This window comes from Ptiloglossa arizonensis, chromosome 7 (assembly GCF_051014685.1).
Source record: "Ptiloglossa arizonensis isolate GNS036 chromosome 7, iyPtiAriz1_principal, whole genome shotgun sequence".
NCBI classification, from domain to species: domain Eukaryota; kingdom Metazoa; phylum Arthropoda; class Insecta; order Hymenoptera; family Colletidae; genus Ptiloglossa; species Ptiloglossa arizonensis.
Window position 1 is genome coordinate 5,390,103 of NC_135054.1, and position 24,227 is coordinate 5,414,329.

Consider the following 24,227-nt stretch of genomic DNA (forward strand, 5'->3'; position numbering starts at 1 on the left):
ACGTAAATTTGAAGACAATATTAAAAATTGGTAAGATTTTTTCGACAAAAAGCTCCAAATGTAAATTTAAATACGCTTCGATAACATCGTATGACGTTGAACGGTGTTTTTCAGCATACAAATTAATTTTAAGAAAACAAGAGGCATCGATTTACAGCAGACAATACAAAAGAATAACAGTTACAGAATATTGTAATATAAATTACAATAAATGAAACAATGGTACGATTAATAGTTTCTAAATACGTAAAATTATTTTCTACGTATTCCTTATATTTATTTTGCATATATTTTGCATACATCTTACATATATTTTGCATATGTTTTGCAAACATTTTGCATACTTTGACACGTACTTGCATAAAGATCCGCAGTCTACTTACGACATTTACTGTCGTTCACGCCCATCAATCAGAAAATGCTAGCGGTTGTTAGAACTCTCGAAATTTGGATAATGAGCCTCATGCCTCTAGGCATCGGAAATCTATCTTATCCAAACGTGGCGATAAGACATCGCGTATACTTCGTTGAGATTACGACACGATGCCATTTTCGGTCGAATACCTCACGTGCCACAAGAACTTCCGGAATGTGTTCTACTGTGCAGTGCACAAGCGAGAAGAAAAAATAGTGAGAATTTAATTGGGACAATGCCAAGATACCAACATTAAGGAGACTGTCCAATTTGAAGGTAAAAAAATCGATCTGTTTTTTTACATTTTTCCGAAAGATCAAATCTTACAAACATTCTGAAACAACTATGGTGAAATACGAAAAATTGGAAATATACGATTTTGAAACTAAATTATCTTGTGTACACTCTAATACGTTCGAATCGAAATCAACCCAATATGTGTAACAATTTTTTTTATCGCTCGATGCCGATACAAAATTTAGCGAAGTGATCGAATTTTTTCTTTTAAATGGTGTAATTTTATCAATTTTCGACATCTTTTATTTCTTTTAGCTTAGGCGATAGTCTAAAAATAAAACAATTATTTATACATAGCTTAAATCTCATATCTTAAAACAAACAACTATTTACATCTTAAAAAATTGTTATACTATTTACATCTAAAAAGAATGGTAAATACTACAATTTTTTAATGTACCTCTTAAAATATATTTTTAGAGTTTTCGTTTTGTGCGACAAAATTGCAAAAAACAAAATATTCTTTTTTATCGCCTTTTTATATTTTACATAGTATTATTCAAAAATCTGAGTTTATCTGTTTTTTGCTATCGATCTTTTTCATCAATAATGTAAAGCCAAGATATTCAAGTCGCAGATATTTTCTAATATTTGTACAGAACTAGGACTGAATAGTATTTAAGTATTAAATGTCGGCTACAAGTTGTAAGAGATAAGAAAAAATGCATACCTTTGCACGAAAAAATATTGATGATTTTAAAGAGTTTAGAAAAATGACTTTAGAAAATGTTTATTATCGTGTCCACATTTTAGAACCATTCAAATTGTATCTCAAAGTATCGTGAAAGATAAGGAAGCAAATTAGATACACTACTTGTGGTGAACAGTTTGTATGTGTGGGTATGTGTGTGTTGTGTATTTATATTCTTTGAGGCGACTGATTGCCTACTATTAATGTTCCACAGAGGTTGGAGGTACATTTCTCAATCATATCTTACTGTTCACGTTCGCGTTTCCATCGCTAAAACCTGCCTTGACAAATTTAATTTCATTTCATCTTCGTAATTCAATATTTCCACATGAATAAGTGTCTGCATTCGGTACGTATAGTTTAAATATATCGATTAGAATAAATATATCAAGTATAATTTAAGATATTTAGATTAGAAGAATTCTATAGATATGATTCGATGTATTTTTTGCAAATTTATTATTGAATGAAGATTTAGAAAAAATCTTCCTTTTTCAATTTTAAATTAAATATGTACATTGACGCGAACAAAATGAAAATTATAGTACATTCTCTCTGTATTTAATTTAATAGAGTAGCCCACGAATATTAGATAATATCCGTTGTGATAATTATATCTCACAACTGTAATCGTCCACGATAACATTTCGTGATTCTCTCGATTTATTATAAGTTATACCGTTGTGTTCAAAATTATTAATATCTTAAACACAATAATTATATTTGGTAATACCATAGGGAAGTATAGTCTTGATTTTGTACATAATTTTTCACAAGATTGCAATTTAACTACATTTTCTTTATCCAATTATTCTTTATCACATAAGTCACTCGTAAAATTAAATTGTAACGTGTAGGTTGTTATTTTTTTACACCGTTATGTAGCGACACACTTAATACAAACACGAATCGTAAAATTCTGTGGCACTCCTTCTTTCCACGTAATCAATTACTTTTAAATATATTCTACTTTCGTAGCATTTTAGTAGTTATTTCTCTATTAAAATAAGTTATCGAAGATATCACTGAGTCGAAAACATTACAGTAAAACAAACATACTTGAACAAACGTGCTCTCGAAAGGTTTATTATATTTGATTGTGACATCTTTCGTTTCAGATCACTTATTCGCGGAACACCAAATATCCAGAATAAAAAATCGATGTCGTAAACCGTTTAAAAAGAAATTCACACGTGGAGCGTACAAGGACAACTGTGAATTTTATAAAAAGTAAATCCAACGCATTCTCCGTGCACGAGGAATCTGTCCAGTCGCTGTTCCTGTTAACAGTTCCAGTTAGTAATCCAGTTCTCCGTGGGCACTAGAACTGACCAGTCCATACGTCCACGCCATCACATTACTTTCAACCTTCCTGTGAATTCGTCTCGTCTCATCGACCGTCCTAATAAGCGGCCACTTGACGGTAATTAGTGAAACTCTGAGGCTACTTTCAGACCAACGAAAGAAACAAGGAAGATTTCGATCTAAAGTTAAGTCCAAATGAAGAAACACTTTCACTGATTTGATCTCACCGCAATGAATAGACGAAAATGATTTCGAAGCTTTAGAGAGGAAAATATATTCGAGAAAAGAAACAAACGAGTCGAGTAATTTCGATACAAATTGTACAAAATCGTATCGAGTGATTCGACGAATAAAGTTTCAAAGATCGTACACGAACCGAGTAAATATGGCGAGCGTCGACAGAAATCTCGAAGAACTGATGGCTCACCTGGGTGAGTTCGGTAAATATCAGTGTTGGCAATTCTCACTGCACATTATTGGTGCGTTGACAGCAGGTCTGCACATGTTGACGCTGTTAACGGTCGCCGCTGTGCCGCCACACAAGTGCAATATACCTGAATCCATGATAGATTCGTTCAACGTGACGTCTTTAACCTGGAATTCGTCCGCGATATTGGAAAGTCTACCTCGAACCATCGATTCTTGCCATTACTTGGACGTAAATAATACGATTAAAGAATGCGAATCGTGGACCTACGATACACAATACTTTCAATCGTCACGTGGAATGGAATGGAACTTCGTTTGTTCGCAACGATGGATGGGCTCGGTGGCCCAATCCACCTACATGTTCGGTGTGTTCATCGGAGCGGTAACATTGGGCAGCTTGGCGGACAAGTACGGACGAAAGATAATATTCTACGTGTCATCCGTGGCACAGCTGATCCTTGGTGTGTCGGTGGCCTTCGTTAACAAGTACTACTTCTTCCTATTTGTGAGATTCCTGTACGGTATCTTCGGTTCGGCAGGTGCCTACATAACAGGATTCGTGTTAACAATGGAGCTGGTTGGCCCGTCGAAGAGGACCGTTTGCGGGGTAATGTTCCAGCTGGCTTTCGCTGTTGGTTTCATGTTGGTAGCCGTCTGGGGAGCTGTGATCAAAGATCGTATGTGGCTCCAAATTGTGTACGGTCTGCACAGCGCGTTCCTTGTTGGCCATTGGTGGCTTATGGACGAATCGCCAAGGTGGCTGTGGGCGCAAGGTCGTGTCAGCGAAGCCTTAGTAATCGTACGTAAAGGTCTAAACATGAATGGTAACACCGTGGATATAGACGCGGCAAAATTGATCAGCGAGGCGAAGGTACAGCGCGTAGATCAGGAAGATCGATCGTACGGGGCCCTGGACCTTTTCAAGACACCTAATCTCAGAAAGAAAACGTTGAACGTGTGTCTCAACTGGTTCGCCAACTCTCTGGTCTACTATGGTCTGTCGTTGAACGCGGGTAACTTGGTTGGCAACCCATTCCTGATGCTGTTTCTAAGCGGTCTGGTCGAACTGCCCTCATATATTCTAATGTGCTTCTTGATGGACCGTACTGGAAGAAGGTGTATGGTCAGTACTTTTATGCTGATCGGTGGTGTCTGCTGTGTAATTGCATCCAGTATTCCGACTGGTACCGACGTAGCTGCCTCCATGATTGTGATCATTGTTTTATTCGGGAAGGCTTGTATAGCCGGCTCTTTCGCGGTCATTTACAATTACACGGCTGAACTATTTCCAACGGTGGTTAGGAACACTGCCCTAGGAATCGGCTCGATGTGCGCCCGTCTCAGTGGAGCTCTAACGCCCATGATTATGTTATTGGATTCGTTGAATCCCAAAGTACCCGCGATCCTGTTCGGTTTCGTAGCTCTGGTTTCTGGTTTTCTATCGTTGTACTTGCCCGAGACCGTGAATCAGCCCATGCCCGAAACCATCGAAGACGGTGAGAATTTTGGGAAACACGACACATGCTTCACGACGTGTTTGGGATCGGGAAGGAAGGCTACCACCACCTACGAAGTCACGATGAGTCAACTGGGCGATAAAGACGAAAAGGAGAAATTGAACCAAGGGGAGGGCCCGAAATAAACTTCAAATTCGAGTTCGGCGAATCGCGGCTCGGTTCGTCGCGTGAAACTCTGTGCGCAAGTACTGAAACGGCAAGCTACATTTGTTGCAAGATTATTTTGTAATTCGGTACAACGGCGGCGTACGATTACAAACGCTTGTGTCCATTATGAATTCTCGAGTACACGATCACGATTGTAATAGGACTACCGGTGCAAACACAGTGGCACTGTTTGTTTGCGTATACGTTGAACATAAATGTAATCGTGTTTACCGGCTATAATTTGAAAAGCCTTGAAGACCGTCTCGTTGCCGCGCGTGCGCTACGAAACGCTCTTAGATTCGAAACTGTTTATCGCTTTGGGAAATATTCTAGTTAGAAGCGATCTAAATAAAAAATGTTGGAAACGGAATTGTACACTTTGAACACTGCGATAACGAAGAAGTTGAAGACATTTTTCAATTTTCATGTTGTATTATCGTATCCCTAAGTTAATGAAACTGTATTAAACTGAGAAAATACCATTTTGTACATTTCTGTACACGACGAACAATGTGCAATGAAATATTGTATTTTCAAGTATCAAAACAATTTGTCGCCGTATGGAAATATCTTTAACTCGTTAAGTCCATAACTGATCCTATTATTGTAGATCGTGATGATTTTATCAATTTTATTCGACGCATAATCCAATTCAGATAAGAAACTACAATCTTCGGCTTTGTTAAGAGAATTAAGTAGTTTTCTTCGAGATAATATAATAATAATAATAATAATAATAATAATAATAATGGTAATAATAATATAAATAATAATATAAATAATAGATATTATCTATTTTTATACTACACATGTTCACTATATATTTAATTATATAACTATTATTCAAACCTAGTAATTTATACGGGGAAAGAAAACAAATCATGTATTGCGAACTACGATTTAATTTTAATAATGTCTGTAATAAACCCTAATAGGTCATGTTTCGAAAGAACCGCGGTATTTGAATACCGCTTTACAAAATATTTCCTTTGTCGAAACGTCTAAGATTTGGATGGTGAACTTCGGTGTAAATCGACTTTGCTAGCATTAAAAGTACCAGAAACAAAACCCTCACTCTCTGTCCAATTTCTATCGTCTTGGTAGCTTGTAGCGAACTATACGAACCATTTCTCCATTTCGTAGTTGACGAACAACATTCTCGATTACACCGTCATTATTGCAAACAATGAATAATATTAACAAATACAACAAATAATGAGTACCTGAAACGAAGAAAACCGAATAAAATACAGTAATGCTTTGTACAGAAGTTTGGAATTTTCGAAATAAAGTAAAGAAACATTTCTACGATAATTCGATCTTTATTGGTTCGGGTTCTTATCGGATACATAAAAAAAAAAAGAAATATTTAGAAAAAAAAACAAGATGAATACATTTTTTTCTATACGTTTTGAAACTTTTATATACAAAGTTATTTTATATACCTGGTGTGGGGGGGGGGGGCTAAACTAATAAACATTGTAGAAATGCGCTTTTATTGTGTTCTGGAAATTTCAAACTTCTGTTTAAAACACGGTATTCATGACAGAATAACAGAATAGAACAACAAACATTCTCCCAAGTGTTATTATTTAATATATATAATATTTTATTTTAATAATTATTTATGGAAAAATTAAAGTTCAACATGTATTAACATAATTAATGAATTCAACATTTAAGCTACATAGACTCGATTCGACCACTACTTCTATTGAATGCTGTCGAACTTTGGTATTTGAATCATCAACCGAGACAGTAAGAGATGAAAGAGTTTTCTTTTTCAATAGAGCAACTGAGGCCCCCAAATTGATTCTTTTATTGATCATAAAAGACTTGTTTATACCACTTATCGAACGAAAAGAAAAATTGTTCAAACCAACGAAAAACGTACCGTACTGTACGTTATGATGTATTCAATAAGAAACGAAATTCCTTTTCACTGTCCGCATGTCTATTGTTTCGCACGAAAAACAATTTCCTCGAATTAAAATTAATACAAATTTTTACGACTCGATCATGAACTAAACAATATCGATAAGTTTGGCTTTTCTTTACCAAGGCATTTCTTGATTTAGTACGAATTAAGCAATTGAACTGTTGGGTGTGTTCATCCGATATGAATGAGTCCATAGAGGATATTTAAAAAAAGTATTTGAAATATTAGATGTATGGTACTCAAAAATGCTGAATCAACATGAACTTGGTAATTAATCCTTTTGGTATACAATGCGATTTTCTATTTCTGTATGAAATTGAGAAATACAATAGTTTTCGCTTTAAAGTGACAAAATCAAGTGACGAGAACAAGGTCTCAGTTAAGTGTGTAGGTAGCAATTTTTACATTCGCGTCTAGATTAAACTTGTACCTATAGAGTACCTATCGTTCGAAGGAATAAATAAGGTACATCGAAAAAGAGCGAGATACAGCAACGGTGAATAAGTTTTGCATTGTATGCACTTGATGATTGAAACTTCAAGGCGAAATCGTATGAAACTTCTGATGCAAAATCAAATTTGGTGTGTTTCACATTATATGCATAATATCGACAGAATATTTCCCAATGAAAATAAATCTAGACATGAATTCGTTTGAACTATTTCGAATTATACGTTAGTGAATTATAAATAGTGTTATATTACGAAAGAAAATTTGTAAAAAGTGCCTTTTTTGCTACACTGACGTAATGAATTCATACAGTGCTCAAGTGGCTGAAAAGAAATTGAAATAATAAACAGTGAACGTCTACAATATTATAAATCATAGTGACTTGTTATTTTTAATATGACCCATAAAGAACGTAACAAACACTAATATATTGTAATATATATATATTGTAATATACATTACAATGCAAAGGACAAAATTAAATTCGTCTTTGTTTACATAGAAATAGGATTAGACTTAATCTGAATGAGGTTTTGTTTGGACCCATTTTGTCATTTCATTGATAATTGTCAAGAAAATGTAATTCAAAGTATAAATATTTTCATTTTCATTGATATTACGCTCACTATATAAAGAAAAATAGCAGAAGGGATGGTTTACGTACTGATTTAGAAGTAGAAATTCTCCCATGAAGAAAATTGCTACCTACCCTGCATTTAAATGACGAAACCACCAATTCGTTTGAAAGTGAAGTGAGTATCTAGCGACATTGGTCACGTTGATCTCGAACGGAGGTCCGATCATTATGTAAACTCTCCGATGAGGAAAGTGAATAGGAGATACTATATCGAGAGTAAGCAAGATAGAGTAATAGCGAGTGGGTCTCAGAACAGACACACATTGGCCTTATCTCTCTCACCTGGGACAGGTCGTTCGAATTAAGTAAACATAAACAGTGACGAATCAAACCTATGAACTATCGTTTAAAAGTGAAAATTCTTTTTTTTATATGGAAATGTTAAATGTAAATAATGAAATCATTATTAAACTCTAACAGTTTAAGAAACGTGAAAAAAAATTGTATAAGAAGAGAAGATTAAAATATAAGATTGTAACATTAAATAATCTTCGATACTCGTTCGTTTCAAGAAGCAAATAATTTAGTTAGCACTTTGCTAATCACGTTATTGTGATCTCATTACAACTTATTATATCTATACTTGTCAATATTAATATTTATACTGTACGTTGCGTACGTCCTTTTTACACAAGAAAATTTAAGCTATTTAAGAAACTCATTCTACATCGAGTGCATTGATCTTTAAACCTACAAATACAGGGTGTTCCCGAATAAAATGTAAAAGCAGGCTAGAGGTGATTCTTTATAAATAAAAGAAGCTCGGATCGTATCAACGTATTCCCGATTCGTATAAGTCATCGTGGTAAATTATCGAAAATTGAGTGTCCACGAAGTACTGACGATTCCAGAAGCATATCAACGGTCGTGAAACATTGTTTATAAACACGATAGACACTATACATCGGCGTGCGAATCGTATCTTAGTTGTAAGTGCGAATAACACGAAGTGAATTTTCAAACTTGATTATCTCGAAAACGAAATCGAAATCGAACAAATTTTATTCTTTTTATTTTTCTTATTTTTTCATAAAGAATCACCTCCAATCCGCTTTTACCTCTTATTCGGGAAAATCCTCTATACGTTTGTAATTATTCTTCACTCCTCTTTTATTTCTTAGGTACATATGTATTATGTATATATGTAGATATACAAATATTGGAATTAATACTTATTATTGGATTATGGAATGAATACTTACTATTGTTGTAGAATTAAAGTGTTATTTTCTTGATACAGTCTATTGTGATATCGTTTACAAACAATCAGATATTTCACAAAAGTGTCTATTATTGGAAACAAAAAAATATTCACGGGGAAAACTGACTAATCACTTAGCTATAAATGGTAATTGCACCATTTCAACTAACTAATGGGAACAGTTGAGCAACCATACAATTGCTACATAGTATTTGCAATACCACTTTAGCCCGCATGCTACGAGCTAAATAGTTACGCGATTCTAACATTAACCTCGTATTTGTGATATAGGAAAAACTGTTTAGTCATGTTTAGATAATTATTTACATGCTATTGCGTACACCCTCATAAAAGCGTTTCCCATTCAAGGTTGCCCTTCTGTTGTAGAACGAAAAATGATCAGTGCGTACAATGTACACATCTGATTTCACTCTTCGGTACGTTCAAAATGTCTACTCTATTTAATTTAAATGTCATTTTTCTAAATATTAAATAATGTTGATCAATCAACGGTTAACGACTTTCAATAGTAACTATACAATTGAAACTTTCTAGATAACAACGTTGAGGGAAATATTGTAAAATATCTTGTACACAAAATTTTGTGTTGTTTCTTCAATTTGCCACATTTCGACGTCAGTTTGTAAATATGTATTTTATAGAAGGAATTATAGAGACTAGAATACACAATAACACCACTTAGAAAAGTCTATTTTTCTCTCATCATTTCTTTTCCATAACTGAAAGAATGTATTTGCAATTTCGGTTAAATAATACTGTATAATTTTCTTACGTAATTCGACATTTATCATCATTTGATGGCTAAAAATGTCAAGGTATGAAGATATAAACAAGGTTATATCGAAAAGTGAATACTTTATGACATATTTCAATTTAAAATAAGACACGATCGTACGCATCACAAATTTCATTGCCTTCAACACCATAAATGTTCATAAACTTAATATTGTATCAGATATTTTATAATGATCTGAAATCATTGATACAACATTTATTCTTAAGGTCGTGTTCAATCACCTTTTATATGTACGTAGATACATACATATAAAAACGTTACAGTAAATCGTAAATACGTCATAAATCCGTTAATGTTACTTTATTCTTGAGTGTTTAAATATTTAGTAAAATGGAGTAAATTTAAAAAAAAAAGTCATGTTCTACTAAAAAAAAAAAAAAAAATTCTAATTACAATTTGCAAGTAGACTAGTAGATTATGTGTGCAGAAGAAATAGAACCAGATTCGCGTTTCCGTTATGTTCATACTGTCAAACAGTATAAATTTACGTAATAATATTACCATAGTGTACATCTTCGATATGTTTCCCAGTGGATACATTTTTTCTAATAATTTTAGATTTCTTGAGAAAAGCTATTAATCAATGGCGTTAGACAGTTTCTTAGCAAAAGCAAAACTAAATACATCTCTTGTACTTCCATAAAATATTTGCAAATTTTTATCTGATCGAATAAAAGTAAGAGACAATACTTATTCTCCGAGTACTTTATGATTAGTGAAATAAAAATTTCCAATGTATCATAAACATTATTCTGCTCGTTATACGTAAACCATTAAGAAAACTTTTATGTAATAAAACTGTATAAATAAAGGCTGCAAATGCACAATTAAATGTCTCTTATTATAAAAACATTTTCTTGAACAGAAATTCTTTGTACTATCATTATTAACCTATAAAAATATATTATTACAATAATTTATAATAAGTAAAGCCTATTAATTGTATGTGCTGAATTGTCTTCTTTTAAAAGTGGACTCTTTCATTTTATACAGGATGATGCATTTAAGATAGATCATTTAAGTAACTTTTGTTTACATTTCATCCATCTTAAATTCTCTACTCTGTACCATATTAATGCGTTCTATTATTATTTATTACCTTAAAAGTAACGGAGGTGGGGACGTCATCCTCGCAACTTTTGTTTGTTTAGCGACAACGACTCTTTCATTTGTGCAGTCGATCCCACATAGGATCATTTCATTTACTAATAAAAATTCAAATTTTTATATTTGTCATTGTATCTTCATTAGAATATTAGCAATGGATTGATAGGTTTTCCCGATGAAAAAAGATCCAAACAAGACCTTATTCGAACTATTTTTAAATAAATGCCAATTGGAAATTTTTCAAAAATGATTCGAATAACGTTAAATGATTAAAAAGTCATTTTTGTACAAAGCTTTGTTATTAGAAGAATAAAATTACAAAAATTTAAGGGCTTGCGTTTACTCGATTATGTCTTGACTATTACATTTCCCTAGAATTCAATATTTCTATTTGTGGTTATAAAAATTGACGATGGTGTAATTCAAACAGGTTTTCATATTTTATTTATTCATTCAATAGCATTCATTAATCATTTTTGCATAAACTAGAAAAGGAAGCTTGGCTTTGTATAAAAGCAAAGATTAGGGAAGATAGAACATTTAAACGAGGCAAAAAGGACTCTATAGGTAAATACATGTATGTATGACCTTAATCGTATGAACGCAATTTCAGCAGGATCCCCTTATGTGCGATCTTGAAACCGGGCTAAGAACGAGCATCCTACCCTTCTCGAGAATAACAGAAAAAATTGGCCGTTACGTTGTAGCGACGGGACGTTTTTGCAATCATAAAGTTTAAAGAATAGCTTTTTACCAGATATTGATCCTATATTTTCGTAAATTTTTTCTCCAGAAACTTACCGAATAAAATACGAGACAGAAAAAAGTTATTTTTACCGGGAATTTATTTTTATTCTTTTGAGATAAATAGTATGTACAATTTTACATACATCGTAGTATGTACTAAAGGTACGTACCAAGGACAGTATTATATACAGAAGTTAGACACGTTTTGGATATTAAAATAAAATATTTACTTGACATTACTCTTAACTACTTTTCCATTCCAGAATTTGTTTTATTATAAATTTAATATTAGCCTCTATTATAACTACAATTTTTCAATGTTTTAAGTTATTAAATATTAATTTCACGATTCTAAAGTTCAAATGTTAATATCAAATTTGATATTAACTTCTATCCCTTAATACTATTTCCGAATGTGTTAAGTTTACAAATATTACATTCATATTGGTCTTAAATGCTTCTTGATCCTCTCGTTGTAATCTAACAGTTGTTGCAGTTACTTCTTCGTTTCTAAATTTTAGAACACTAAAATAATATTTAATTCCAGTTCCCAAATATTTAACTGATTAAAAGTTTAAACACATTTTTTATTCACATTCTTACACGTTTCTTCAGAGTTCTTAATTTACCAAAGTTTCGAGAGTCCAGTCATTTGGACGCACATAAGTGTCGCTGAAATTATGTCATTTAATCCCTTACAAAAGAGTCTAACGATTAAAGTAACAAAAGAATAACACTCTATGTAAGTGCAGGTCAGTACGTTTTTAATTTTACTTAGTATTCGTCGTCTCCGTGACATATCTGTGGTAAACTACAATGTCTCGCTTCGTGTTAAATTACTATCCCGTAATGCCAGAATATACATATATACCACGCGCCCAAAAAGAATGCCTCTGTGACATCGCCCGGAGCCATTAGTTCTTTCCGTTTGAACAAAAACTCATCAGCTCCGACACGAAGAAAGCCCTTCTCCTTTAGGCAGGTGTCTTGATTGGTGCTGGAGCTGGTGACTTTTTGCCCAAACGGAAAGAATTAATGGATCCCAATAGTGACACAGAGATATCCTTCTTGAGCGCCCATATTACGCCCATAGACTGCCGAACTGAACTGCCATAAAAGATCGAGTCATAAAAGAATGTATAGTATTCCTGTTTAATTAATACGGTTCTCTATATTATGTGTAACGTCGATAAAGAATAAACCTAAATGTCAAAATATTACGTATGACAAAACTTACTGCCCGAACATGTTATATTTACTTATGTACTATTTTTAAGATTTAACTTTGAAAGAAATCAACTGGCTCCAAACCTTCTCGAGTAACTAACTGAGGGGTCACAACTGGAGAAGTATTGTTTATTATAACAAAATCCAACTACCTATGTAAAACAAACAGTAAAGTATTGTAACTATTTACAATTGTTTTGTCCATATATGTAAAGTGTACACCTATTTACACGGGTTTGAGCCAACTTAGAAGCAACTTAAGTGGCCTAGTTCACGCTACTCCTCATTCTAGGCACACGTCTCAACTTGGGCGACATATGCATTTAAGTAGATGTGCAGAATCGTAATGTCGTCAAGCACATGACGAAACAACTTCTAAAACATCTAACTTAGGTGTTTAGACTGGTTCACTGATTATACATTATTAGATAAATCGCACGAATTGCTACGAAATAACAAATAGTGTTCTATAAATGATCACGACATGTCGTATTTAAAATACGTTATCGATTCAAGAATTAAACTTTCGTTTACTAAATATATTTCATTGCGTTTTGGGGATTAGTTTTGACAAATATAATCGATACTTGGTAAATTCTATTTAAATTGCTTGTACACAAACATATTACACATATTTTATACGTAAGAATGTGCGCCATATATTAGGATACGCAGAATAAATTGTACGGAATTCATTAAAATGTTCAAAATATTTGACATACGTTCGAATATATCGAAATAAACATAGTACGTGGTATATACAAAATTGTACATTTTAATGTATTGCAACGTACGCATTCTTTTTCTAAATATGCCAAAATATCATAATATGATAGAGAATATATTCGTAAATGTGCCATTTAAATAAAACATGTCAAATATTAGTTACATGTACCGATTAGATGATTTGAAAATTTTCATTTTAACAATTCTATACGGTACGTCATACCATTGTAATATTGCCACCTAGCGTTTCAACCGGGCAACAATTCGAAGCGTACTGTAAAAGAGAAGGAGAAACATGAATTGAGCCCTTTGGCCCTCAAGCGACACGAATCGTTGTCACCGCGTGTACATGATAGCTCGAGATACAACAGTTTTCTCTCCACTTACATTATTGACATCAGAATAAATACGCGCTGTTGACAATTTAAATCATAGCAGTGTTCGAAAAAGACGAACCTCAACTTGAAAAATGTTTAAACGAAAAATTCCACAATTCTTAAATCAGTGCTACGAGATTCGAAAATCAAAGTCTAATATTTCTTGCACATATTGTGAATGCAGTTCAATGTACAAACAGGAAACTGCAAAGTTTGAAAATAATTTTGGAATCCCGAAAGCGAATAAGAGATCACATATACAGAGTTCGCTTAAATTGAACATCCAAGTTATTTCTGTTGTTATGAAAGGTAGAAAAGAAACAAGAAAGTATTATTTAAATGGTTTCAAAGTGTGCATCCGTTGGTAACGAAGAATCGCTCTACCAAGGTCATTTTAATAATTTTGTCAAGGTCATCGACATTTTTTGTATATTAACATTCATTTTCTATAGTGTTTTATAATATTTATTTTTTACTAGAGTTCTAGTTCGATTCAAGTCAATCAGCATAGTATTGCAGCTCGTTCTAAACACTGTATGAAATGTATCGGTACAGCATCCTTCGCGAGTTCAATTTCAAAGAATTGTAAATTTATTTCCTTACGAAGAAAGTGTTTCTCCACGCAAAAAAAAAGTAGATACAAAATTGCTCCAACCGAAGAAATTGAAACTACGATCTTGGAATCTATAAAAAATAATCGACAAATTAGCACTCGTTGCATTGCATGTTTCACACGTGCTATCGAAATATCATAAAAAATGCAGTTCAAGCATTTTCTTATCGTGCATAAAAATGCATCGATGCACGCGGTTGGCACTTTGAACACTTGTAATAAAATAAGGTAAGTTACACCGTTCCTGTAATCTTTAAATTTCAACTCATTTTTTAATCGTTAAGGTCATTTCAAGATCATAATATTATACTTCATTGAACTCGTCTCAATGCAAACAACAACATCGCACTATAAAAAATAAACGTTTACGTATCAAAAAATATCGATGCCTTGAAAATATCATTAAAATGACTTTGGTAGAACGATTCTTTGTTACCATCAAATGCACACTTCGAAACTATTTAAATAACACCTTCTCGTTTTTCCTTACCTTCCATAATAACAGAAATAACTTGGATGTTCAATTTAAACGAATCACCCTGTAGATTGGAAAAAAGAAAACAAAGTACAACATCTAATATGATGTTTGTTCTCGATATATTTGTAATATACGTAGAAAACTTGAAAAAAGTACTGTACATTGTGTATAACTAGAATAAATACTGTTCGATTGTACTTCGTAAATACATTTTTTTCCTTCGATGAACATAACGTTACAAAATTTTAACAAATAATTACTTTAGGAAATGTAGTTTAAAAGTTTAACGATCTAATTATATTGTAAAAATTCAATCAGGAACTTCCCTCTGGAACGCGCACAAAAGTAATTTTATTATCAATCGGATTGATTTTCCAGCGACTAAACGACTGTTTTGTCGAGTCGAGAAACAATCGACAAGTATCCGCACTTCAATGTAGGCCCATGCCCTTTACCACGTCGATTAAACTGTCGTACGACAGAAAGTCGATAACATGCGCCTAGCTTAACAGCAACTAACGTATCGTAACTCCAAAACTGAACAAACACACATGCATCTGATAAATGTTGGTGCGATAGCGATCGATTTTCCGCGTCCGCGGCTATAGAAAATTAAAAATCTTTTATACGAATAACGAAGTCTAACCGTAAATTAATTGAATCTTTGGAGAAACGGTCTACCTAAATTCTAGACCCTGATAGAAGACGTTCCTGTTCTTTGTGTTCGAACGACACTGTATAGGTATTGTGCACTCGATAAGTACCGTTAAAAAGAATTCAAGAAAGTGGACGTTATCGTTTAACGAACAATAGTTTTCTCGTGACTCAATGAGGACAAAGCGACATTATGACGGAGAACATAAACTTCCCCGAAAGGCATTTTTATCGCGGGAAAAACAGTAAACTGCGTCCGAACGGCGAACGAATTATACTCGAAACTATAAATCGAATTTATTCCCCTTCAATTTGGCAAATGTCCCTCGTGTTACGAAGAATAAAATATATATAATACTGTAGCAAAGAAATGTAAAAAAATTGGAGAGGGAGATCTGTCGAGTTTTATAGCAAAAGGAAAATTATATTTTTTGTCGTACATTCTTAAATTTTTAAATCTTGGAAAAATAATTGTAACACAATTCGAGAAATTGTTAAACTTAACAGATTTTTATTCGATCTCTGTATACACGGTGTGCCGTAATTCGTCGTACAATTGAAAACAGGGACATGCTTCGTCCAAAATCAAATCGAAAATGTAGTGGAAAATTGTTTACCGGATGCCTCCTTTTCGAAATAACTGATTTTAGAAATACGTGGGACGCGCGTCAGTTTAAATAATATTCGGTTGGACGGACCGTAATGTTCATACACGATGTAAAGCTACGTTGAACTACGAAATGAAAACGTGTTCTCAAAACTGTAAATAACGAAAACATCTTTTTAATTAAAAACAAGAGTGTTCGAACGTGAACAAGTGTGTCAATCAAGCGGGCAGTGTCACGCATATTTAGAAAATTGATTATCTCGAGAACGAGACCATGGAGAAAAAAATTTATTCCATACATTCGACTTAATTTTACGCGAGAACTGACCTACGTATTCGACTGTACGATTTACGAAACACTAAGAACATACGCCAAAGCCATTTTTCGCAAAAGATTTTTCACGTAATATTTTGAGAAGAAATGCACCGATTGACTTGAAATTGTACAAATATAGATGATGGATTGGAAATCGTAGTACACCTGGACAAGGTGTGATTTTACGTGAAAAAATTTTAAAACTTGTTATAGTTCATCATTCTCAAGAAAATCAATTTTAAAGTTCGTTCAACTATGCAAAAGATTAAATAAGATTTGATTCTCGTATATTCTACCACCGATTGTGTATACATAATTCTTATCATTTAATAAAACTCATATAAACGAAGATAAGAAAATTGTGATTAATCTGTCCAAGTTTTCCCTGCAACAAATTCCAAAAATCCTCAAATTTTTAATTGCGAATTTATTGTAACTATGAACTTAAATAAAGATCACAAAAGTACTCGAATAGTAAATTATTACACATTAACATTCATAATTACTTTCCATAGAATTGTTTACGTTCATCGTAGCTCGTGTCTACGATAATTGGTTCATAATTGCTATATACATTATTAGATTTTTCAATTTCTACTAACACAATTTTAACACCTGTTAATAACTTTAAAATACATAGAATGCTGTAAATATTGAATCGTTTGCATGTTTTCAACAATACAGACTTCGAAGATAATTATGCTACATTTGTACAAGTTAGAACAGTTCTATGCGAGTATGATGATCCTAAAAAATTCAGAGGGCGAATGAAATTTTACGTCCAACGATCTCCTTAAAGGTGAACGACCCAAGTTCACGTTTTTAAACGTCAGTAACTTTCTCGGTATTACGCGAATCTCGGGTGTAACACTGAAAATATGCTAAGTATAATTAACGAAGTATACCGCACCGTCAGTTTTATCTATTTATATAAATAAATTGCACAGCAATGATGTGACGAAAAAAATCTCAAAGTATGCAATTTTCATCCAAAAGAATGTAACAAAAAATACTTTTAAACTGAACAGACGAATAAAGGACATTATGCGTTAAAGATACATTTCAGAAGCTCCTTGAGTGCATCTATTTACTATGTCAGTGTATCCATTCGATGAAACATTATTTGGACATTTCAGACTTCCTGATCGCTTATTTTCAACTCACTTAATTTCGAAACGATTTCGAATATCTTCCTCGATTTCGGTATCAATTTTCTTTAAAAAAATGCCCAAATACCGACACTAATTACGTAACCGACGATCATAAATCAAAATTAAATCGACCATTGAAGCATTCGACGAAGTACAGTTGCATCGTGTAATAATAACGAATGAACACTCGCAAGTGCCGGGAAGAAAAGCAGAAGCTTCGTTTCCATTGCGCCTTTGATTCCGTGTAACTCGGTGTTAAATCGTTGCTACCGATAGAATCGACGAATTACACGAAACGAACAAAGTATTCGATTTACCCGCGAAAAGCTACGTGCGAGGGTATATCGTAAACGTAATAAACGCGTGCCGGTATGTTTTCCAACAGTTAGGTACGCGTCCGTGCGACACGTGCTCGGTCGAAGGAAAAAGAAAAATCGGACGATGCACGAGGAAAATTGAAATACCGATCGAAGTATCGATTTCTCGATTCGCGTGTCTCGTCGCTGGTATTTATTTTTAACGTAGCAAAGTCGGCGAAGCCGATCGACGTTTCCCTTCCGAGCATCAATTTTCCATTAACGCGGATTCGCGCGCGACAAGACGTTCCAATGAGATGAATCGAAATTTTTCGACCAGGGCTGTCCGCGGAACTGCTCGTCGTTCTCTGCTTCGATCGAACGAGATTCGAATCGAGGAGGAAAACCTCCAACGCGCGCTTAAACGCGAGGGGCGACGTAATGAAAGTTACTCGGTAATTTAACGAAGTTGAGTTTCCAGTTTCAACCGGCCACTGAAATTCCGTGTTCGCGTCGAGCTTCCCGGAATTCCTACGTGCACATGCGTGATAGTGTGTACTCACCTGTGGAGGTGAATACGCATCGGAGCACGGTTACGCAGACGAGAAACGCGTACGAGGGCGCGTACCGTTCACGAACGCGCCTCGCTGACTGAACTCGCGCCGCACGCACGCCAATTGAAGCGCAGAAAATCGTTGCACAAGCGCGCGCAACTATACGTATGTGTACGTACATACGTATATCGAGTCTTTCCCCATCGCGAGCAAGATTTTTCTCTTCTCCGTTGAAAACACTCTTGGAAAATTACGCGGCAATTACAAGAGCACTGTGGTGGATTTCAAACACCGAGAAGCCGTATTACCGGTAACGGTTAAAACGGGTACCACGTAAGTTTAACAATGCAGATTATCACTTCGTGTACGAGAAGAATATCGTCGTTTTTCTTTCCGAGCATCTTGTTCAGTTTTAAAGGGAACCTTTCGACCGTTGGACTTATGTTGATATTCCTCGGTGGTGGACGCAAAATAATTTGTTTTCTTTGAAAAAAGATAAAAGAGAAGAACATACTTCTCTTATGTATATACAATGTATAGATACAAAAACCGTTATCTATACATTTCTCCCTGGAGGAAACGTTTCTTTTGTATTTTACTTTAACCTTTTAAACGCTGCATCCGAGTGCAGTGAGCTCGGTTGACAATATTATTGCCAAATGCTCCAAATTCAAGAAAGCACCAGACGTATCAACTTTCTAGTTCTTTGTGGCCACTTTTCTAACATTTCTTATTTCTTTGATTAATTTTTCTACGTATTGATAGATATCGTTTTTATTAAACAAATTTTGAAATAAATTCAAACGTCGAAGCTTTTCCTAGCATTCATTTGTTTAGCAGAGGAAGGATTAAAAAAAAAAATTTATTTTGTTCACTACTCAATTTTATTGGTGAAAATGGTTACCGGTAATCAATTGATCGTTTACGTTTCCGAAATGCAAACATTATTCTTTATTTATTTATTATCGATATTTTGTATTTATGTTTAGAGCATTCGTTTATATCTTTTTAAGTTCAACCACGTATGAATAACAGTTTTGTTATTGATATTGACTATTCTTTTTTTTTTTGAATATCATGTAAATATTTGTACCAGTAGACATCCACAGTAATATAATTTTTATTACATCGTATAGTTATAACCTGTAAGTATGTAAATATCGAATTCATTTATATTTTCTATTCAATTCTGCCGGAAAGTATTAATTATTCCTACATTTAGCATCCGAGGCATCGTCCAATTCTAAATAGAGTAGAACCCCGATAAATGCAACCCGAATAATTGTACGAGAGTCTTATCCGTTGCATTGTGTTGACAATTGAAAGGAATAGTCACTTAACAACGAATGAAGTCGAAAAAGGATGTAACAAATGGTTGACTAATGATAGGTAGCGAAGATATACTGTATGTGTGAGGCTTTTCCTTATCGAATTGCGTACCCCGATTACTATACTAATCTCCACATTTTTCTACAACAAAAATGTTCTCTCCACCTCCCTTGGGAACGTAAAGTAATCCCCTAAAAGTTTTGCCTCCTAATTTGGAAAACACAGATCTGTCTATTTGATAAGTAAATAATGTATAAAATACGTTAACAATAATAGAAAGTGGTAGAGATAATAGTGACAATAATGATACTAAACATTAACGAGTTGCATAACATCGATAACAATGTTATTTCGTAACGATGAAATCGTAAAATGTTTCGAATAAAACGACCAATATGGTAGGAATTATTTAAGTAGAAAGCGAGGTCTGAACCCTTAGAACTTCTTCTCCTGATCGAGTCGATTCTTTCGTTTGTCCAATTTTGGTCAGCTGTCCTAATAGACTACAGTGTGGTATATACCGAAATGAGTTCTTTATAATTAACAAGATGGAATTAGAAAAGAACGATATTGCCCTCTTTATAGACTTTTGAGAATTACGAGTACATGGCTGGCACATTCCACTAATGGTCCCCTTCGTTGTTCAATTCTCTACGTTTACGTCGAAGTAACAACCGCTTACACGCTCCTTTCTGACATTATTGCAGAAGTTGTTGCAGATCGATATCACCGTATTCCATATTTTCATATTCACTCTCGTAAAATTCTACAACAGTTTCTCCAATTATCAATTTAGAAAAACAGAAACCGACTCGTTTACACCGACAAATATATAGGAAAACACAGATCCGTCTATTCGATAAGTAGATAATGTATAAAATACGTTAACAATATTAGAAAGTGGTAGAGATAATATTTCGTAATGATGAAATCGTAAAATGTTTCGAATAGTTCGCTCGTTCCTTTGACTACTCAACCACCGAATATGAAATGCTTACATGTAGATAGACTCTTCATTCTTCGTTCACTATTATCTCTTACGTAGAAGTCCGAATCCGAGAATAAAATATCTACCTTTCCTCGTTAAATGATTATGAGCGGACTGGATTTGGTAATCATATAACCAGGATGTGCGTACTATTTACAAGTTCTTTGAAGAGGTAAGTTTTGCACTTGGGGCGACCTATAACCAATATTTTGTCAAAAGTATAAACCGATGCATAGTATACACATATAAATATATATACATATACGTATTTATATTAACAAGAACAGTATAATTTACCCTTGCAAACAGATTAACCAATATAATAAGAGTTACAATTCTGAAATATGTTTCATGGGATTGCAATTATATATGTACACAGTGTGAGAGGTAATCAGGTACAATCAATAACATGCTTATTTTTATAAAAAGGAAAAAACTAATGTACTACTCTTTTTTTGTCGAAGCAGCTTTTTCTTGCAGTGACAAAAGTGATACGAGTATTCGAATATTTGATGTTGGAAAGGATATACATATAGTACACCTGGAAACTGAAAATATAATTCTTGGATTAAGGAGAATGTGATACCATAAGTAGAGTGTACACTGTAACGAGTAATTCTCGCTTACAATTAGTCGTAGGCCTTACGAAGGCTAACTAAAACGTTTTACCCAATACGACTCGCAATTCCTTCCAGGCCTGATCTTTCTTCCCCCCTCCTCTCTCACGGTACAAGTTTTACTATAACCAGCTCAATCAGCCAACTTAAATCCTATCGAACATATACGAAGGTGAACTAAGAAATTGTGTTAGAAACGAAATGTTTCGAAAGTGTGCAGCAGTAATTACTGAAAGAACAGCAGGACAAAATATTGTGCGAAGTATAATCTCAATTATAGTATAGGATTTATGAAAGTAGTTTAAAACTTTCCCATTATATAATTATGCTTCTTTTATTTTCTGTAATATTCGTACAGATACATGTTGCGTGTAGCAATTTTACCGTCCCAACGAGATTGAAAATTGATCATTTTCAACGATATTTATTTTATATATATATATATATATATATATATATCATTTGTCTTATTTTTATATTTTTATATAAATATTAGTTTCATCGTTTCATTTGATTAAAAAATAGAGTTTTGCATTTGTTAAAAATATGAAAGAAATTGAAACCCGCTCTCGGTCACTGGTTGATAATTACGCTACTATTACTTTCAAGATTACGGTACAGTGATAAAAATTGATTGGAAATTTCCGATAATTAGTTTATCGAAAGTTTCCAATACCATAAAACTTTTCCTCATATATCACGATAATGAGAAAACTTTATACTTCAATCTTGAACCATATACATAATCCATTCAATGCTTATAAAATATTCCATTTGATCGAGTGTTCCAATCTGCTTCCATGCGCACGAACGTACAAACTTCACTTGGAAGAAATAGTGAAAGCAATTATTCTGCGCACATTTCGCGCATTTTTTTAACCACATTTACAAACCTGAATCTACCTTTGCTTTCAAATGGCCATCGATCTATGACATTTACTTTTATAAGAATGAATGTACAAACGTATCTCTTGAACCCTAAACGTTTTATTAGCTCAATTAATCCTACGTAAGCGTATTAATTACAACAGAAAATAATAGAAAAGTCAATATCTACTTAATCGTTTGAATACTTACAAAAATGTAATGCAGAAAACCAAATATAATTACATATTTACAAATAAAACTAGATATTTATATTTAAATATATAATCAAACTCATTTATTTTAAAACATTTATAAAAGCATTTACTTATTAGAAAATTGATTAAACGTTTCATAATTTCACTGCTCCAATGTAATTTACGTCAACTAAAAGCAACAGTCAATCGATGACTAGTAAACCATTTAAACATTAAGAAAGATGTTAATATAGCTATTATATTAGTATTCATTGTTAAAAGTAAAAACTGTTTTTCTATCAAGATTTTACTAATTTATTTAATCGAATCACTATTACAATCCAATTTACATCAATTCTAATTAATAATAAGTTAACATTTTTCGTAAAGCTATATTCTGACCTAAAAATAAACTTTTATCGCTAACAACTACTCCTGTAATTCATGGAAAAAGGAAAATACATACGAGGAAGTAAATTTTCGGATGTACCTTTTATGCGGACCTTTTATACGGCACACTTGAAGCTGCATTTTAGTACTTCACATAATCTCTAACTTAGCGAGGAAAGTGGACCTTCGTTACAGTAAAATTTAGTCTCCTACATAAACGAAATTTTAAGTAGAGCAAGAGACTACATCGCTTTACTACGTTTTTCATATCCGTCTTGAAATTCATAGAACTTGGTACTTACGCGAGTAGCTTACCTTTGTATCCCGATATTCTCTGAAATGCACTATGTAGACACGAAGCACTTATACTTTATTGCTGCTCCTCGGTACTGAAAATTTATAAGACAAAGGTAAATAATAAGGATTTTCTATAATAATGATAACGTTCAATATAAAAATAAGTGTTTACTTATAATATGCATTCTATTTAATGACCTCAATTTTAAAACAGAAATAATTTGTTGTCTTTTATTTGCAATTCGCTTCTAAAGAAAGTGGCAACCATATTTTCGAAATGTGTGTAATAAAAGCTTGAAACATATTTACAACAGAAATCTATTATTTGGAAGCAAGTCAAATAATTTTGAAAATAATAATAATATATAAATATATAACTTAAAAAAAAATTGATATGTAACAGTATGCGGAAATATTTTACAAGATATTTTCAAATTTTCACTTCACTAAAATGTATCGCAATTAAGCTAAAACTCACGTAACGAACATCACTTGCAAAACTTACTAGATGAAAAAATAATAATACAAAAGAGAATAATTACAACAAAAGTTCGAAAAAAAATGTCGATTAGACAATTCGATGTTACAAACGTGTTTGTAGAATTGTAAAATCCACTAAATGATTCAAAAGCAGTGGATATTTTCTACAGAAAATCGAATAATTTTTAAATCGATGAAACAGGTTTTTCGGGAAATATTCACTGGAAAATTGAATATTGGAAAAAAGCTAATTTTATTCAATAAATAATATATTGTGTTTCCGCGCCAAATTTAACTAACAATTCCAAAAATTCGGTCTTCTTTAAACTGATGCACTAATTCATGTACCAGTATTGTCTTACCAATT

At 33.2% G+C, this 24,227-nt stretch overlaps 2 protein-coding genes across 5 annotated transcripts in view; one reads left to right on the forward strand and one right to left on the reverse strand.

The window, feature by feature from the left end:
* Positions 1 to 9,921, forward strand: part of LOC143148823 (organic cation transporter protein) — a 28,771-nt gene extending 18,850 nt beyond the window's left edge. For 2 of the 4 annotated variants that reach the window (XM_076315527.1, XM_076315528.1), the window contains exon 2: positions 2,522 to 9,921. In XM_076315527.1, the coding sequence (XP_076171642.1) occupies positions 3,094 to 4,779 (1,686 nt within the window). In that variant the 5' untranslated portion in view covers positions 2,522 to 3,093 and the 3' untranslated portion in view covers positions 4,780 to 9,921. Of the gene's footprint in view, positions 1 to 543; positions 692 to 1,656; positions 1,753 to 2,521 lie in introns of those variants that run through there. The other 2 variants (XM_076315530.1, XM_076315531.1) reach the window with 2 other exon arrangements.
* Superdeath (Suppressor of ER stress-induced death) overlaps positions 1 to 18,742 on the reverse strand; it is a 75,842-nt gene extending 57,100 nt beyond the window's left edge. The window contains exon 1 of the mRNA XM_076315524.1: positions 18,708 to 18,742. Within this exon, the coding sequence (XP_076171639.1) occupies positions 18,708 to 18,727 (20 nt within the window). The 5' untranslated portion in view covers positions 18,728 to 18,742. The remainder of the gene's footprint in view (positions 1 to 18,707) is intronic.
* Positions 18,743 to 24,227: the final 5,485 nt, after the last annotated feature.